General features: G+C 40.0%; 1 protein-coding gene across 1 annotated transcript; it reads left to right on the top strand.

The window, feature by feature from the left end:
• The first annotated feature begins 465 nt into the window (after positions 1-465).
• On the top strand, positions 466-10017 carry MMP1 (matrix metallopeptidase 1). The gene is made up of 10 exons (NM_001171139.2): positions 466-658; positions 1452-1696; positions 1789-1937; positions 2174-2299; positions 2990-3145; positions 3307-3424; positions 5267-5400; positions 7171-7333; positions 9177-9280; positions 9455-10017. The coding sequence occupies exons 1-10, from the start codon at positions 557-559 to the stop codon at positions 9562-9564; spliced, it is 1407 nt and encodes a 468-aa protein (NP_001164610.1). The 5' UTR covers positions 466-556; the 3' UTR covers positions 9565-10017.
• Positions 10018-19847: the final 9830 nt, after the last annotated feature.

Here is a 19847-nt window from a genome sequence, read left to right as displayed (position 1 = left end):
GAACCCCCAGGAGCCATTTTACAGGGAGTGTCTGAGGGACTGACTTTCTGTCAGGACAGGTGCTAAACAGCCAAAAGCACACAAGGTTCTTAAGTTTACCGTCTACCCTGGGTGCCAGGTGTGTGCAGACCACAGGAGCACTTGACAACCAGCAGAATCAAGCAAGGAAATCCATTTTTTTTAAAGGCCATGGAGTACTCTGTGCCAGTATATGTAAGGGGAGCATTTCTCAAATAGGATGGAAATGAAATGGAGAAAACAACTGTTTACATGGTGGAGCGTGTCTCCTACACCACGTCCTGTTTGATATTAATCATGAAATTGCAACACCAAGCTAACCCAAAAAATCTGCCGGGACTCACCATGTCTGATGATTGCTCAGGCTATTCATTGTTAATCAAGAGGATGTTATAAAGCATGAGTCACACAGCCCTCAGCTTTGTAAAAGCGCAAGGACTGGCATATAAAGGAGGAGGTTCCTAGAGGATGCAGTGAGGCTGCAAGCAGGTAGGGAGCCCGTGGTTGCCCTGCACTGAGAAGGAAGACAAACACCAGCATGCCCGGCTTGCCTCTGCTGCTGCTACTGCTCTGGGGAGTGGGCTCCCATGGCTTCCCAGCAGCTTCAGAAACACAAGAGCAAGATGTGGAGATGGTCCAGGTAAATACTGCATTACACATGCCAGAAATGCATGTCCTTGCTTTGCATTTTTACACAGTAGTATAGCGAAACTTATGTAAGGATGGATTTCCTAGAAAAAGATTTTTTTTTTGCCAGAAACAGTAGTCTTCCAAAATATGTATCTATACATAGATAGGCTCTCCTTGTCGAGTTGAACATAAGAGGGAACTAAAGGAGCAGAATGCAAATCTAGCTCTACAAGTTATAGATTTGCAGCAGTTTGCCCATCTCCCTCTACAAATCTGGCTCTACTATGATGCTCTGACTTCATAGCAACAAACGGTAGTAAAATTTCTACTCTGAAGCTGCATTTTTCCACCAATGATAAAGACAATAAGGAATATGAAATTTAAACAAAAGTGTAGTTCTCTGAATGGGGATTTAGCCTAGTGATTAAGATACCCACTCTCCACATCGGATTCCCAGCTCTAGTTCCTAACTCCACCTTCCTGCCAATGCTTACCCTAGGAGGCAGCAGGTGATGGCTCCAGTAACAGAGTCCCTAACCCCATGTGGGAGACCTGGATGGAGTTTGCAGCTCCTGGCTTTGGCCCCAGCTGAGACCTGGCCAATGCAGGCATTTGGGGAGTGAAGCAGTAGATAGAAGTATGCGCATTCTTGTCTCAAATAAATAAATTTAAAATAAGAAAAAGTATTTGTGTGAAAACACTTTAAACATAGTCTTCTATTTTGCCTAAAACTTCATGCGTCAATTTTTAGGAAATGAGAACGATTTCCTATCCAGCGTTTCAATCATTTTGTCTTTTATCAGAAATACCTGGAAAACTACTACAATCTGAAGGATGATTGGAGGAAAATTCCAAAGCAGAGAGGCAATGGCCTAGCAGTTGAGAAGCTGAAGCAAATGCAGGAATTCTTTGGGCTGAAAGTGACTGGGAAGCCAGATGCTGAAACCCTGAAGATGATGAAGCAACCCAGGTGTGGAGTGCCTGATGTGGCTCAGTTCGTCCTCACTCCAGGGAACCCTCGTTGGGAACAAACACATCTGACTTACAGGTAATCGGGCTGAACACCAAAACGAGAGTGCTGCTTCTTCCTACAGCCTAAGAAAAAAGGTCTAATGTGTTTCTGTTTTCTTTCATTGTAAGAATTGAAAATTACACACCAGACCTGTCAAGGGCAGATGTGGACAATGCCATTGAGAAAGCTTTTCAACTCTGGAGTAATGTCACACCCCTGACATTCACCAAAGTCTCCAAGGGTCAAGCAGACATCATGATATCCTTTGTCAGGGGAGGTAAGCTTTCTCTGGAAGGATGGTTTTCTCACCCGAACTTCAGCTTCTTCCTAATTCTCTCCAGTCTCACAGCTGGAATTCCTTCTTTAAAAGGACTGTTAATTTTATGAGCTCCAGGAGGGGGCTGCACTGCATTTGATGAAAGTCAGCTGGATTTCTAACAAAGCTGCTGCTTGCCCTCCTGGATTAGCCAAAGTAGGAACTAAGAGACCTTTGTTGCATCCTCTTTCTTGTAGATCATCGTGACAATTCTCCCTTTGATGGACCTGAAGGACAGCTCGCTCATGCTTTTCAACCAGGCCTGGGCATTGGAGGGGATGTTCATTTTGATGAAGATGACAGGTGGACCAAAGATTTCAGAAGTAAGTCAACCAAGTTTGCTTCTCTTATTGCCCCACTATTTCATGATTCAGGTAATGCTGACCAGCTTAATAGAAAGAACACAGTAATAGAACTATGTATTTTCTGCTACCACTTGGAAAATTAATGATATATTTAACAACGTGAGGTTATTCCTTTATATATAACATTGCATGAGTGACAAATAGGGCACTCTAAAATTTCTATTTCAACATTAACATTGAAAACTTTAATGTCTCACTTGCATACATCTTTATGGAATCTTTTTTCCTGGAAGGATACAACAAAATTTAACAGTGGTATAGCTTTTATGGAAATGAAGAGAGATAACTTTTGTGTTTTCCAAATTTGTTCATTTTATTTATCTATCAGTTTTGTAAATAATAAATAGTGTTAATAGAAATGTATTGCTTCTCGATGAAATTATACCATCTACTCATTAAGATTGACTAATCATGCTAGACTCTCAGATGAGTTTGTTTTTTAATTTTGCTGATATAATCACTGGTTTTAGACTTTACTATTAATAAATGCATACTTTCCACCCGCAGAAAAAACATACATTTATTTGAAAAATTCATTGACAAAGTATGAGCATAAATCTTTGTGAAGTTGTAGATTACTTCCTAATTAAATGCCTTAAAATTGACTGCATTTGACATTAATACAAGTGGGTTTGTTGTCTCTTTTAGATTACAACCTGTATCGTGTTGCAGCTCATGAACTGGGCCATTCCCTTGGACTCTCCCATTCTACTGATATTGGGGCTTTGATGTACCCCAACTATATGTTCAGTGGTGATGTTCAGTTAGCTCAGGATGACATTGATGGCATCCAAGCCATATATGGTAAGTTTAAAGAAAAATATCGTGGACAAGGGCCTACTAGTCTTTACACCTGTTCCAAATAAAACAGTCACTAGCTGTATCCTGTAACAAGCTGTTTTTCAATGTTTATGTAGTTTTCTAATACTAAGAAAAACTAAATCTAGGTCTCTTATTTTCTTTAGGACCTTCCCAAAATCCCAGTCAGCCAGTAGGCCCACAGACCCCAAAAGTGTGTGATAGTAAACTGACCTTTGATGCTATAACCACAATTCGGGGAGAAATAATGTTCTTTAAAGACAGGTAAGACATCAGGTTTTCTTTATGTTCTTCATTTGTAATGATAACAATATTCACTACCATCAGCCATTAATATGCTTCATGTATTATTCTAATTTGTTTACATTTATAATTATATGGTAATGATTTCTTGCATTTGTACAACACAATGTACTTAAACCAACTTTGTTTTCACATATTGTCATTCGACTCTCAGAAACTACCATTTATTGGTTTTTTAACCCAATTCCAAAGCTCTTTTGACTTCAGACTGTTTATGATGGTATGTAATCAGTCCTTTCCACAGCACCATTGCACTGAGGATGGCAAAGCTGCCACTCTCTAAGGATCACCCCTTCCGTGCTCCCGAAGCCTGAGACCGTAAGGATCTCTGTTGCCCTCTGGAGGCTCGGAGAGGAGCAGGGAAGGCGCCACTGCTGGGAGAACCCCCGTGACATTCCATGAGATGCCCCTTGGGAGATGGGACAGCACAAGGTGGTGCTTCCCTCCTCAGTGGAGGACCCTGTGCCCTGAAGCGGTAGGGGTCCTCTCGCCTGCAAGGAGCCGGCCTGCTGTTCTTACCATTGATTCCTAGGGAATTTGGCAGAGAGAAAGATCAATACACAGGAAGCAAGGGCCCTCTGGGAGGCTCCCTCCTCCTCAGGCTCTCTTTGTAGAGTGATGTTGGTGCTGTTTTACTACTTTGCAGCCCTATCTGTCCCAGAATGCAGGATATCATCTAATGATGCCTTCCATCCTCTTCTTTACCGTGTTTGAATATAAAAGATGAGGCAGGATTACCCCATACAGGATATAGTTCACTGCTGGGAATTGTTAAGGAAACACATGTTTTTAAAGGAGAGCTCTCCATATAGCAGGACACACCTATCAAAGCAAGTATTCAGAGGATTACTCCAAGGAACAGGTCGAAGTCTCCACAACCGGAAGATGTGGAAAGCAAGAGCTAGTGACTGACTTGCAAGGGTCGTAGCCCAGCAGAGGCAGGACAAGACCTACAAGTCAGGCTTCTCAGCATCAAGGTCAAAGTCTTCCTCATGGCTAGGACTCCAGAGAATTCTGTCATCCCCCATGACATCACACTGCGCTGTACCCTAAAACCTGTAGAGTCAACTTTATTTACTACTAACTGAAGTATGGCAAAGGGTGTGGCTGAGTTTAAAGTTCACTCTTGCTTCTTATCAGCAGGTAGCCTTAGACAACTCCCACAGCTCCCCTGACTTCGAGTCTCACCTCTGAGACAGGAGTAATCCTGATTACTCCTGTCTCGTAGCTATTTTCTGAAAAGACATGATGCAGGGGTAGGCCCTGGCGTGTTGTAAGTGCTCTCTTAGGGTGGCCCATTTATTGCTGCTGCATTCCAGCAAAGACTGCACCGCAGCTGGCTCCTAATGGCTCACCAAAGCCAGCTGTTAAATTCTGAAGAACTTTGCAAATTGTTGGTGTACCCCCGTCATTATCATAAATTACATTATACACATAAAATTAAATTCTATTAAAACCAAAAGTAGCAAAAATAATCAAAACTTATCATTGTAATTATTGTACTACACTATATTGTTTATATTCTTGAGGTCATTGATGTCTAGTATACCATATGGTAGAAACACTATACGATGGTCCTCTACTGTGACTCTTGATATTCACCACACTGGGAGTATTTCCACCAAGGAAATATGCAAATGCTGCAAACCGGGACTTTCCAAGCCCCACCCTCCTTGCAGAGCAGATGATAAACATGTACCAGCACAAAAATAAGGGCTGGATGTCAGCCAGGGATTACTAGTCATTAGATCTAAGCCTTTGTTTTCTTTCTTTCTTTCTTTTTTTTTTTTTTTTTCAAATCAGGTTCTACATGCGGGCAAATCCCTACTACTCAGAAGTTGAGCTCAATTTCATCTCTGTTTTCTGGCCACATCTGCCTAATGGACTTCAAGCTGCTTATGAAGTTGCCCATAGAGATGAAATTCTGTTTTTCAAAGGTAATATTTTGATCATTTTTTACTGTTTTTATGGGTTAATTTTCATCCACTTTTGGGCTAAGCCATAAGGGCATTAGCTAAATCCTCTTTGTGGCTTTTTGAAAATCTGAGTTTCACCAAGCAGATCAGTGGGAACTCATAAGCTTAATTAAAAGTTACATCATGAGTTTATGAGTCATTTTAATTGAAGACAAAAATTGGAGATACAAACCTTCTGGCGTATTTATGAATTGAGACTTGTGAAAGTGTGTTCTGTACAAATTATTTATGTATTTAAAATCATCTCTATTCCTGAAATTGCTCAGGAATAAAATTGAGACTTGGTCCAATTCTACAGAGGACAGAACAGAAAGAGATCATCTATATTTGTTTACGTTCTTCAACCCTATCTTACTAAGAAACATAAATGAGAGACAGCACCACCAGGCAGTCAGATGGGGGCGCTGCAGCCTTGCTATCAAGGCTGAGGCCCAGAGATCAGCAGAGTCATCAAGGGTCAGTCAGTTTGTTACATACAGAATCTCGCAACCCATTGCAGGTGCTCTTTGACAGAGTCTGAATTTTAACAGGCTTTCTAGGCAATTCTTATATATGTGAAAGTATGAGAATTCCTGGTTATTGTGAATCAGACAAACTTCTCTCAGAAGGAAACACAGTGCAATGATAGGTTCTAGGCTTTGAAGACACTATGCCAAACAAAAATATTTTTGTAAATATGTGTTTGGCATAGGACATGCAAACATTAAGGCACTTGAGTGAGTCATGCACTAAAAGCAAAAAAAAAAAAAAATGTAATTGAGCTGGGCAAAACCCCTTAGAATTTTAGACTTCGTATCATGAAATTAAGTAAAATATCAGATGCACACAATCCAGCAGCACTCCTATCTTTTACTGAAGGTGAAATAACCATATTTGTGCAATGAGAACAATCCCAGCTTCAGAATTGTGATGTGTGAATGCCTGAGTATAATAAGCATACAGAATCTGGACACAGCATAAATTCCAATATTTAGATGTAATGATTCAAACCCAGGGTTGCAAGACATTACAGGTTGTGAATCATTAAAATGCTTTCTCCTTTTGGATCTCAACGTTGTGTGCACTTCCACAGTGCCTGGGCTACCTGGAGAAGTGAGCTTTCTATCACTGAGAGGGCGTGGTGGACTGGCTCTTTGCACATCTGGCTTTGCCCCCGCCATCCCATAAATGTGTCATTCTCAAAGCTGGTGGCAGATGAGAATCACCTAGGCAGCCTCAAAAACTGTAATCATTTAATTGATCTGAGATGGGATCTCAACAATAGGCTCAAAAATCTCTCCAGCTGATTCTAATCTGTAGCTAGGCTACCACACTAGCAGCTGACATTAAGAACTCAGCTGCAAACCTGTTTATTTGATTTTTTTAAACAGATTTTATTTATTTGAGAGGTAGAGTTACAGAGAGAGCAAAAGAACAGAGTGAAACATTTTCCATCCATTTACTCCCTAAATGGCTCCAACAGCCTGAGCTGGGCCGATCCAAAGCCAGGAGCTAGGAGCTTCTTCTGGGTCTCCCATGGGAGTGCCGGGGCCCAAATACTACTGCTTTCCTAGGCCATAGCAGAGAGCTGGATCAGACGAGGAGCAGCCATGACATGAATTGGTACTCACGCTGGGTGCCGGCACCACAGGCAGATGCTTAGTCTACTATGCCACAGCCCCAGCCCTGCAAAGCCATTTATCATCTGTTGGAGCCCTCGGCTTGTGTTTCATCTCTGTTTCTTGATTGCAGGTAACAAGTACTGGACTGTGCAGGGGCAGAATGAGCTACCAGGATACCCCAAGGACATTCACAGCTCCTTTGGCTTCCCTAGAAGTGTGAATCATATTGACGCTGCTGTTTCTGAGGAGGATACTGGAAAAACATACTTCTTTGTTGCTAACAAGTACTGGAGGTAAACACAGAGTGCAGAAAATGTTAGGGCATTGGTTCTTTCTACAGAGAAAGCCCAACATTGAACAAATTTCAAAAAGTCAGCTGTCTTTTCTATGAACAGCTGTGGCCAGTCTATCGTTCATCTATTCTACTGACCAACAACGATCCTGGGACGGCAGTGCTGGGAATCTGGGGAGAATGTGGGTCTGGATATTAAAAAGGTGTAGAAATGAAAGCATGCCTCTTCCGAGAGCTGCCTGTTACCTCGCACAGCATTTTGTCTTTCTTTTAATATTAGTTTAAGATATTTTTATTAGCATAGAATGCTTGTACATTTTTATGGGATACAGTGCAGTATCTCAACATGTATGCACAGCCTAAACCAATCAAACCAGGCAACTCAGTTTTCCATTTCCTTATCTTGTGTTTGGAGCCTACCAACTCCTCTATTCTGGTTCTCTGCATTGTATATAAAACATTTATTATGAACTATAGTCATTCCAAAGTGCTATGGAACACTAGAAATTATTACTTCTGTCTGAATGTGTTTGGGTACCCCTTATTCAACAACATCATTCTACTCCTTTCTACCCTTCCCGATTTCTAGTAATCACTGTCAAATCAATTATTTTTTAAAAGTCCCCATGTAGGAGAGAACATGTGGTATTTGTCTTTCTATATCTGTTTTAGTTCATTTAAAAATAATCTCCAGTTCCACTCATTTTTCTGCAAATTTCAGTATTCTGTTATTTCTTATGGTTGAATAAGTCCATTTTGCATACATATCATTTTTATCTATTTGTTGATGGTTAACTAGTTTGATTCCATGTCTTGACTATTGTAGACAGAGCTACAATAAATATGGGAATGCAGGTATATCTTTCATATGTGGGTTGTATTTCCTTCAGATATATGCCTAGAAAATTGGGTACCTAGAGAATTGAGATAACTGAGTCATACAATAAGTTTATTTATTTTTTTGGGAAATGTCCATATTGTTTTCCGTAATGGCTGTCCTAATTCATGTTCCTACCAACGGTATATAAGGATTTCCTCTTCTCTACATCCTCACCAGAATTTGTCTTTTTTATAAAAGCCACTTTAACTGGAATGAGATAATACTTCATAGTGGCTTTGAATTACATATTCTTGATGGCTAATGACACTAAGCATTTTTTCATGTACTTGTTGGCCATTTGCATTTTTTTCTTTTAAGTAATGCCTGTTCAGATCCTTTGCTCATTTCTTAACTGAATTATTTGGAAGTTTTTGGTGATAGTGGTGTTGAGTTTTTCTAGCTCTTTATATATTCTAGATACTAATCTTTTGTCAGATACATAGTTTACAAACATTTGTCTATTTTTGCTTTTGTTGCCTGTGCTTTCAGGATCTTACCTAAAATTTGTTGTCTATGCCAACATCTTGAAGTGTTTCCCCTATGTTTTCTTCAAGAAGGTTCATATTTTTGGTTATTTCATTATATCTTGAATCCATTTTGAATTGATTTTTGTATAGTGTGAGAGCTGGGGGTTGGGGATCAAGATTCATCTGCATATGAATATTCAGTTTTCCCAGCGCCTCTTATTGAATAGAATATCCTTTTGCCAGTGTCACATTTTTTCTTAACAGGAAATAGTGTGGAATCTTAGCATTAGATACTAGATTTCAGAGGGAACTTGTAAATGTAATGCATCAATATTTGACCTCAATATTTGACCTTGCTTTATCCAACCTCCCATTTTACAAACGATCTCTAGAATTAAAAGTTGTTAAAGTCCAGTTGCTGAATTCCTTTGAGTGATCTTGGTTTGTCTGCATGTTCAGCAACCATTTATGACACTTCTAATCCTCTTTTTGACCAGGTATGATGAATATAAACGATCTATGGATGCAGGTTATCCCAAAATGATAGAATATGACTTCCCAGGAATTGGAAACAAGGTTGACGCTGTTTTCAAGAAAGATGGTAAGTGTATATACACAGTTCCTCCTTTCCATTGCCATGGTAATAGCATCAGTACTATTACTTGGAGCAGCAAATGCCAAAAATATTTGTGTTCACAAATGACTTGACTTTCTCAAGAATTCAAGTTAAACCTATAAGCTACTTGTATAATATATAAATATCTTTTTCCCTCAGGATTTTTCTATTTCTTTCATGGAACAAGGCAATACAAATTTGATCCTAAAACGAAGAGAATTCTGACTCTCCAGAAAGCTAATAGCTGGTTCAACTGCAGGAAAAATTGATCAACTGTTGTGAAGTTGAATGAAACAATGTACTTTGTGAGCCCAATGTATTCTGTGAGCCTAATGTATTGTATTTATCTAAAGAGTCATGTATTTTTCAGTATTGTATTTAACTTCTAGAATCACTCAGCACTATTAAGTATAATGTTATTTATACCTCATTTTTCATAACTTTTGTACTAGACTTAATATTTTATATACTGATATAAATAAGTTCTATTATAAATAATGGCTAAGGAAGGCCAAGTTCATGACTGATGGATTCACATGAACCAGTTTTGCAAAGAAAATCTTTTGAAAACTACCTTAGTGAAGAACACCTGTTTTCAAGAGAGAAAAAAAGAGACAGGAGCCTTCCCAAGAGGAAATGCAGATCAAGAACATGGGAGCAGTCACTCACATCATCCTGATATGCAAGAGACAAGTCCTCTTATACCCAATAAAATGTTGGATATTTGGAATAAAGCTGTCCTTGGCTGTATTATTTTAAAACTTTCTATTATAATAGTTATAATATCCTGGCCGGCGCCGTGGCTCAATAGGCTAATCCTCCGCCTTGCAGCGCCAGCACCCCAGGTTCTAGTCCCGGTCAGGGCGCTGGATTCTGTCCCGGTTGCCCCTCTTCCAGGCCAGCTCTCTGCTGTGGCCTGGGAGTGCAGTGGAGGATGGCCCAAGTCCTTGGGCCCTGCACCCCATGGGAGACCAGGAGAAGCACCTGGCTCCTGCCATCAGATCAGCGCGATGTGCCGGCCGCAGCGCACCAGCCGTGGTGGCCATTGGAGGGTGAACCAACGGCAAAGGAAGACCTTTCTCTCTGTCTCTCTCTCTCACTGTCTACTCTGCCTGTCAAAAAAAAAATAGTTATAATCTCCTGACTATAAACCCATATTTACAGGAAATAGTTTTCAAATTTAAAATGGAAAGTAGATAACATTCAGTATATTGATGTGGGAAATTGAGATATAGAGAAAGTTGAAATATTCTGTACTCTTGTGTAATTGATATCATGTAGAGGGGAAAACACAGTTCCTTTATTCTATAAAAGGATTCCAAAAGTGGTTTTAGGTAAAATCAGTGAAAGCATGGTGGTGCTTTCTAAGTGCATTGCTTTCTCTTCTTAGTACAGGGGATGGTTGCATTTTTCCACAGTCCAACTACTTGCAATTGGTAGGGTGGTTACAGGAGTTGTAAGCATGGTGGGTAGCAGGCATCTGGCAGTTCTAGTCAATAGATTGTTCAAAGAAGTGACAAATATCACATCTAAACCAAAACATTTGATTGCTGGTACAAATTTCTTCAGTGATCTATTCTCCTACAGAAGCACTCAATGAGATAATTGCCACAAAAAAAAGAAGCCAGAAATACTGGGCTACTACTCCAATTACCCTAAACTTCAGTTAATTTTGCATAACTAAAAAATAAACTTTTATTTTACTAAGCCACTAAGACTTTCAGATTTTGATAATACTGCATAATATTTCTAGATAAGGATCATTAAGTTTATCATGACTGATTTGTGTTTTTAATTTAATAGTTTAATATTTCACTGAATAAGAACTTTAATCAGTTAAAAGCAAAAACACCCTAGTCCACTAGAAATACAGATAAGAGCTATAAACAATAATTAAATGGAAAAATGACCATTACACCCATATATAGTAAACTTTAAAGTAATCCCAGATCATTAAAACTATAGTAGTACAACATTGTTAACCATTGGTTTGACAAAGATATAAAGCAAACAAACCTATATTTGTAGCAGTACTGATATACACAGACATTTCTTTCTTTTTTCTTTTTTGTTTGGTTTTTAGATTTTAGCTCCCACATATAAGGGAGAACATGTGCTAATTAACTTTCTGGATCCAGCTTATTTCACTCAACATGATATCTTCCACTTGCTTCCATTTTGCTGCAAATGATAGAATTTTCATTCTTTTTTATAGCTGAATAATATTCCTTGTGTTATATACATCACATTTCCTTTATGCATTCATCTGGTGATGGACACCTTGGTTGATTCCAAATTTTGGTTCTTGTGAATAGTGCTGCTGTAAACATGGTGCTGCAGGTATCTCTTTCATACATTGTGTTCAAGTCTTTTTGGGTATATACCCAGTAGTGGGATTGCTGGATCATATGGCAAGTCTATTTCTAGCAGAGAGCTAGATTGGAAGAGGAGCAGCCAGGACTAACCAGTGCCCATATGGGATGCTGGTACCACAGGCAGAAGCCTAGCCCACTAGTGCTTCAATATTGACAATCTATGTAATTGCATACTGCTTTTGCTGTATCCTACAGGTTTTGATAGGCTGTATTTCCGTTTTTATTTCAAGAAAGTTTTTGAGGGCTGGTGCTGTGGTGTAGTGCGTAAAGCCTCCGCCTGTGGCACCAGTATCCCATACAGGTATTGATCCTAGTCTTGGCTGCTCCTTCTGATCCAGCTCCTTGTTAATGTGCCAGGAAAAGCAGCAGAGGATGGTCTAAGTGCTTTAGCTCCGAACCCACATGAGAGACCTGGAAGAAGCTCCTGGCTCCTGGTTTCAGATGGCCCCAGCTCTGCCCATTGCAGCCATTTGGGGAATTAATCTTCAGATTTCTCTCTCTCTCTCTTTCTTATTTGACAGATAGAGTTAGTGAGCAAGAGAGACAGAGAGAAAGGTCTTCCTTCCATTGGTTCACCCCCCAAAATGGCCGCTACAGCCAGAACTACACTGATCTGAAGCCAAGAGCCAGGTGCTTCCTCCTGGTCTCCCATGCGGGTGCAGGGGCCCAAGCACTTGGGCCATCCTCCACTGCCTTCCCGGGGCACAGCAGAGAGCTGGACTGGAAGAGGAGCAACCGGGACTAGAACCTGGCACCCATATGGGATGCCAGCGCTGCAGGTGGAAGATTAACCAAGTGAGCCATAGCACTGGCCCCATCTCCCTCTCTCTATCTCCCTCTCTAACTCTGCCTTTCAAATAAATAAATAAGCATTTTTTAAAAAGTTTTTGGTTTCCTTTTTAATTTCTTCAATGTCCCATTGATTTTCAGTAGCATGTTGTTCACTTTTAAGTATTTATGAATGTTCTATTGTTCTTGTCATTGATTTCTGATTTTATTCCTTTTTGGTCTGAGAAGATACATGGTATGATTTCAGGCTTGATTTGTGGCCCAACACGTGGCCTATCCTAAAAAATGTTCCATATGCCTATGAGAAGAATGTGTATTCTGTAGCTGTTGGCTGAAATATCCTGTAAATGTCTGTTAGGTCCATTTGCCTGAAAACATGTTTCAACTCTAATGTATCTTTATTGATGTTTTTATCTGGATGATCTGTCTATTGATGAGAATGGGGGATTGAACATGCCCACTATTATTGAATTGGGGTCTATTTTTCCCTTTAGGTCTAATAGTATTTTCTGTATGTATCTGCATGGTCTTCTGTTGGGTACACACACACACACACACACACACACACATTATTTTATGCCTTCTTGCTGAATTGAATGTTTTAATCAATATATAATGTCCTTTATCTCTTTTTGCCGGTTTTGATTTAAAGTCTGTTTTATCTAATATCAGGATTGGCAGGCCTGCTCACTTTTGGTCTCCATTTGCCTGATATTTCTTTTTCCAATGCTTTACTTTCACACAGTATGTATCTTTGTGAACTGAGTTTCTTGAATGCAGCATATAGTAAAGCCCTGGTTTTTTATCCATTCAGCCAAACTAAGTCTTTTGGTTGGTAAATTTATTTACTTCCATTCAAAGTTAGTATTGATAGGTAAGAACTAAGACCTGTCATTCTGTTGACTGGATAATGATTCTCTTAGTAAATTTGGTGATGTCACGTGTTTTCATGTTTACTCCTAATGCAGGATGTCCTGCAAAATTTCTTGTAGGGCTGGTTTGGTGGAGCTGAATTCTCTCAGTTGTTGCTTATCTGGAAAATGCTTTATTTCTTCTTCACTTTTAAAGGATGTCTTTGCTGGATATAATACTCTTTGTTGGAAGTTTTTATTTTCTTTTAGTATCTTGACCATATCATCACATTCTCTTCTGGCCTGTAGGGCTTCCACTGAGACATCTGATGTTAATATAATTATTTTTCTTTTATGTGTAATTTGATGCTTTTCTCTTACTGTATCTAGGATTCTCTCTTGTCTTTAACTTTTGACAACTTTACAATATGCTTTGAAGACCTTTTTTAGTTGAGCCTGCTTGGGGTTCTTTGAGCTTCTTTTATCTGGATGCCCATGTCTCTTTCAAGACCTGTGATATTTTCAACTATTATTTCATTTAGCAGGTTCTCAATGGCTTTATTCCTTTTCACCTCCTTCAGGAATGCCTATAATATGAACATTTGGTCATTTAATGGTATCCCATTTTCATGCAGACTTTCTTGATTCCTTTCTCTTTATTTTTGTCTGATTGGATTATTTCAAAATTCCTGTCCTCAAGATCAGAAATTCTTTCCGCTACTTGGCCTATTCTGCTGTTGAAGCTCTCAATCATATTTTTATGTTACTGAGTGAAGAATTCACCTCAAAAATTTCTATTTGGTTTTTCTCAATGAGATCTATCTCCTTAGTAATATTTTCACTTGTGTCACTCATTGATTTCCTCATTTCTTTAATCTATCTGTGTTCTATTGCATCTCATTAAATTTCCTTACAAACATTATTTTCAATTCTATATCTGTCATTTCATAGATTTCCTTTAGTTCAGGGTCTAATTCTAGAGGAGTATTGTGTTCCTTTGGAGGCATCATGCTGCCTTGATTCTTCTTGTCTCCTGTGTCCATCTGGTATACTCATTTTTTATTGTGTAGGTTTTATCAGAAAAGAATTTATGGTTTAGCTAGAATGCAAAGTATCACTTGGCTTGTTGCTTTGTCTTTGGTTCTAGGTGAGCCCATGAGTGTCATCTCTGAGTGGTTTCTTTTGTATTAGTATCAGTTGTGTCTATAAGTGACACAGTGGTCTAGTCTGCTGCAGTCCTTAGGAATTGTGGCTTTGACATGAATAAGGATTTCACTAGGTGTGCATCTTTGTTCTACAGAGAGTTCAGTGTCAGTCTTCCTGGCAAATGTGATAGTCAGGACCTTGTTCTTGGTGTTAAGAGAGAGAGAGGTGGCTGCCCCCTTGTCCTACTGGCAAGCCTGCATCATGCCAGGGCTTATGGCGCCAATTGCTGTGGCTCTAAGACTGTGTGACTTCTGCTAGGAGAGTCCAACTTTGTGCTGTGGCTTATAATACCAACAGCCCTAGTCCTAGGACTGTGGGACCCTGCTCCAGTCCTACAGGGTGACTACAAGGTATATAGATTTTACTCTGTATGGTATGAGTCCATAGACACTGAATGCAGGTGGGTTCTTCCCTATGTCCACCAGGTGATTCCCTTGGCATCAAGAAATTTAGAATGAATTGTTATAGTCCTTGTGTTGTAGGGTATAGTGAGGTCATTACCCCAATCTCCCAGGATGGAAGCTGACTTTTTATTGGATGCAGCAGTTGTTAGCCCCTAGATGCTAAGGTGAATCCCTCTTGCTCACATAGAGTGCATGACTGTAGCCCTGGGGTTGATGCCCCAAAACTCCCACAGTTACAGGATATAAGTGATCTGTCCTTTTTCTCACATGTTGCTTTTGTTCTGATGATGATGCCAGTAGGAGAACAGAGGCACACTGTGAGACTTTTCACTGCCACGTATGGCGCTCTGTGGGAGTGGCTTCCCTACTCCAAGCACAGCATTTGCTCAGTTTAGTCAGTTCTCCAGACTGAAGTAAAAGTGGGTGACTGTGGAATTCCTTCTTGGCTAACACTGAGCAGCAGGGTGCATGGTGATTTCTTCTCACTTTGATGTAGGATGGCTGGCTGCACCACGGAGCTGGTTGCAATGGTGTCTCTCTTCTCTCCTCTTGTCCCATAGGGTCTTTGTTGTTATTGCTTCACTTGTTTGTGGAAAATTTTCCTCAATTTCCATCAGTCAGATCCCTGGAAACAAAGTTCTTCTTTTGTTCTTTTCATATCTCAGAGCAACATAAGTCAGTGTAGCTGTACCCTATTCAGCCATGTTGGATCTCCCCTATCGGGACTGATTTGGGGGGAGGTCAATGTACACAGAAGTCTTTTGCTTCCAAGTTCCATCAGTTTTATAAGCCATTCATGGGGTGCTCAAGGACATTTTTAGCTTTTCCAAGTACATAGAGATTCTAGAAAACTATTATGAAATATTCATGATTCTGAGTCAGTTCCCAATTCAAGATTTTAGAGAGTAATATCCCTTCTCCTTTGGCTTTGCCCAAGTCAATATCTCTCTGTGTAACAAATATTTTTGTATTGATGTATAACAAAAATTATAGGGAAAAATAGGTATATCATAAATGTTCTATGTACAGAGTCATAATGTTAACAAACCTATGAAATTCTCAGCCAGGTCATGAAATAGAACATTACCATCACCATGGATGTCCCTTGAGGCCCTTCCCGCCACTGCCTAACACTGTCTTGGGTGTTCACTAGATCCAGACCCTGAAACAGGAATTCTTTGGTAGGTCATTGGGGTAAGAGTGCTCTCCAACAGAAGATGAATAAGGGAAATATTTGAAAGCAGAGGAAAACTAAAGAGCATGGTCTCAAGCAAAATTTCTCTGATTTTATGAGAAGGCTATGGAGCAAAAACTGAACCACAGAATGAGTCCTGCCTTAAACAAAGGGGCCAGACCTTTCTACATCTGTGTCAATCAATCATGGATCAAGATGTGGTTATGTAGGGGTGGGAGGCATAGCTTCCCAGACTAGATGCCTCCATTTGACAAAGGAATGAGAGATGACTGTGACTTATAAACAGCCAGCCCTTATAGCAGCCAGGGGGCTAGGTGCCTGGGTGCTAAAGGGAATCCACAGAGGGCACCAGCAGTATCTGCTGCACATTCCCTGTGCCCCGAAGGTAACTCTCTGCTGACTTCTAACACCTTCGGTTAAGTTTGCCTATTTTGGAACTAAATTGGATCAAATTTGTGCTCTCTTGTATCTGTGTTCAACACTGTTGTTTCTGCACTTCATGCAGTATTAATGGACTTTGGTTTGTTACCATTTGAAGCTTTCATAAATAATGCTGAATGTAGATATGCATTTCTTTGATTTTGTACCTAAGAATGTAGTTGCTGGATCTGAGATTGTCAGACATCTCTTCATATTCTTTCTCATCCTCATTTATATTCTATCCCAGCTATAGCAGTGGCAACTGATTCAGTACCGGTCCTAAACCTGCTTTGAATCTTGCTAGGCCTATGCAATGTACTTCTTGAGTCTTACTCTAAAGGTTTTTCTCATTTTCTGTTGATGTTACATCAAGAACAGCTGTGGAGTTCACTTAGAACTCATGCGCATATAACCCAGGAGAGCAATTATCCATGGAAGAAGTATTTTACAAACATGAGAAGAATGGGTAAGTAGACGCATTGCCCTTTCCTTCCCAGATGGCTGTTCCTAGGATATATTTGAAGACCATGTGCAGACACGGTTGACCAACATGTTTCTTGTATCCCTGTCCAAGTGACTGTCCCTCTTGATGTTGTCTCCCCTTTCCCTGCTTTGCTCTTCCTGTTCTATCACCAAGCTCCTGGATCACAGACCCCAGTCAGTACTTGTACTTACGTTATTGTTTCAGGCTCTGCTTTCTAGTAATTGCAGAGAAAGATAATTTGTGTTAAGAGTGGGGTGGTGATACTTAATGTACACTAAACTGATCTTCTGTAAAAAAAAAAAAAAAAAAAAAAGAAATTATCAATTCCCAACTTGACTCTCACTGGGATTAAACATGACAATAGGTCTGATCTGATTTCATCATCATTTAAAAAAAATCATCTATTATTTTTCACTTTATGTTTCTGTGTGGGAGCAAACTGTTGAAATCCTTACTTAAGGTATACTAAGCTGATCTTCTGTATATTAAGATAATCGAAAATGAATCTTGATGTGAATGGAAGGGGAGAGGGAGTGGGAAAGGGGAGGGTTGTGGGTGGGAGGGACGGTATGGGGTGGGAAGCCATTGTAACCCATGAGTCGTACTTTGGAAAATTATATTCATTAAATAAAAGATTAAAAAAAATAAAAGTGGGGTGGTGATACCTGAATATGTAGTGGCATCAGAATTACTAAGCCTCTTATCTGTGATTGATCCTAAAGAGATAAAGGTAAATAGTAAGGAGAAGGCTGGTGGCTGGAATATTTCAGTAGGATAAGAGGAATAATAATTATAGGAAATGAGGAATAGGATGGTAAGTTCTGGATATTTGATAAAACAAAATAATATGTCCAGGGGCACTAAGTATCAACTCAAGATACACAGAGAAAGTGGACAGACACTAATGCCAACTCTTAAATAAACCCTCATCTATTGTTGTCTATGCTAAAAATCAGTACCAAATCTATTTGCAAAACTGAGCACTTCCCAACTGGAACAATGAGAAGGCAAACTTGAAAATGCTGAACACTTAAATTTCCCTAAAAGTTCCACACAGGCAGATGCAATATCTCCTTAGTCCCAGAAGGAAGCAACCTGCCTTGCACAGAAAACTGACCAAGACCTTATCAGAGACAGTACCTGCCACAACAGCGCTTGGGCTTCCATATTGCCTTCCCCACTTCGCACTGTTTTCAGCAAATAACTAAGGTCAGGTCTTAGCACAGTTCAAATACCAACAGCAGAAAATAGCTGACAATTCAGATGAATTATAGAACCTAGGCATTTAGTATCATCAAGAACCGAGGGAGTGTGTGTGGGAGTAGATCTTAAAGATATTTGATTGAAGTAAGGGGATATAATGTTGTGCAGGAAAAAATTTACTGACATCGGTGCATGCATTCATGACTTGGGATTCAATATTCTAGACAGCTTGCCTAATAGTTTGCTGATATGAATTCTCAAATCTTGGACACAATGAGGTAGAGATAGCAGCATTTCTGTGATATGGTATTGGAAAGGGAGTCAAAAGATATAGGAAAATGGGAATCCTGGAATGAACTTACTGCATGAGAACAGTCAACCCATCACCAGCCTCTGTTCCTTGGTAGGACCCTCACGGAGGCTAGAAGGAACACCCTAGTGAGGAACAAGCTGGTGTCTCAGAGACACATACTAGTGGTGTTGTCTGTGGGCACAGCTGAGATTTTGTGGTGCTGCTGTATAATTGGGCTGTCTAGCATCACTGACTTCGCAAGGGGGAAAGAGCAGTGGCAGCCTTAACCATCAGAGGCACGGTGAGTGAAACTTAATGTAGTGGACAGAAAGTGGGAATGGCTACCAGAGAGCCATGATCTCTGTGGTCCATAGGTCACATGTTTCCAAAGGTAAATACACACACACACACACACACACACACACACGAGGGTATTTCAATTATGCTCTTAACACTGAGTATATGAAATACATGAAATGTGTTCTCTTTATATAAATTTTTTAAAAATTAAAAATAGGAATTATATATGGGTGGACTTGAAGTGATCTTGTAGGTAACTACAAAAAATTGTGGAAAAAATAGAATTAAAAGATGTGCATTTGGTGTAAAAATTTTAAACCTATGCATATTTTCTTAAAAAGATGTGTTTATTCATTTAAAAGGCAGCATGAGAGAGAGAGAGAGAGAGAGAGAGATTGATTCTACTGGTTCATTCCCCAAATGGCTGCTACAGCCAGGTCTGTGCCAGGCCAAAGCCAGGAACTCTTTCCTGGTCTCCCACATGGATAACAAGGGAACAAGCACTTGAGCCATTTACTGCTGCTTTCCTAGGCACATTATCAGGAAGCTAGATCAGAAGCAGAGTAGCAGGGACTCAAACCAGCACTCTGATATAGGATGTGAGTGTTGCAAGCAGCAATTTAACCTGCTGTGCCACAATGCTGGCCCCTATGTATAGTGTTTTTATATTTCTTTAAAAATTTTTAGATTTATTTTATTTATTTGAAAGGCAGAGTTACAGAGAGAGGTAGAGACAGAGAGGGAGAGAGAGATCTTCCATCCACTGGTTCACTCCCCAGATGGCCTCAACGGCCGAAGCTGCACTGATCTGAAGCCAGGAGCCAGGAGCTTCCTCCAGGTCTCCCTCATGGGTGCAGGGGCCCAAGGACTTGGGTCATCTTCTACTGCTTTCCTAAGCCACAGCAGAGAGCTGGATCAGAAGAGGAGCAGCCGGGACTAGAACCGGCACCCATATGGGATGCTGGCACTTCAGGCCAGGGCATTAACCCACTGCATCACAGTGCCATCACCTGTTTTTTTTTATTTCTTACAT

The sequence above is a fragment of the Oryctolagus cuniculus genome, chromosome 1, assembly GCF_051225735.1.
Source record: "Oryctolagus cuniculus isolate XC-2025 breed Fujian yellow rabbit chromosome 1, ASM5122573v1, whole genome shotgun sequence".
Lineage (NCBI taxonomy): Eukaryota > Metazoa > Chordata > Mammalia > Lagomorpha > Leporidae > Oryctolagus > Oryctolagus cuniculus.
Note: the sequence above shows the minus strand (reverse complement) of the source record. Positions and strands in the feature narration are given on the sequence as shown.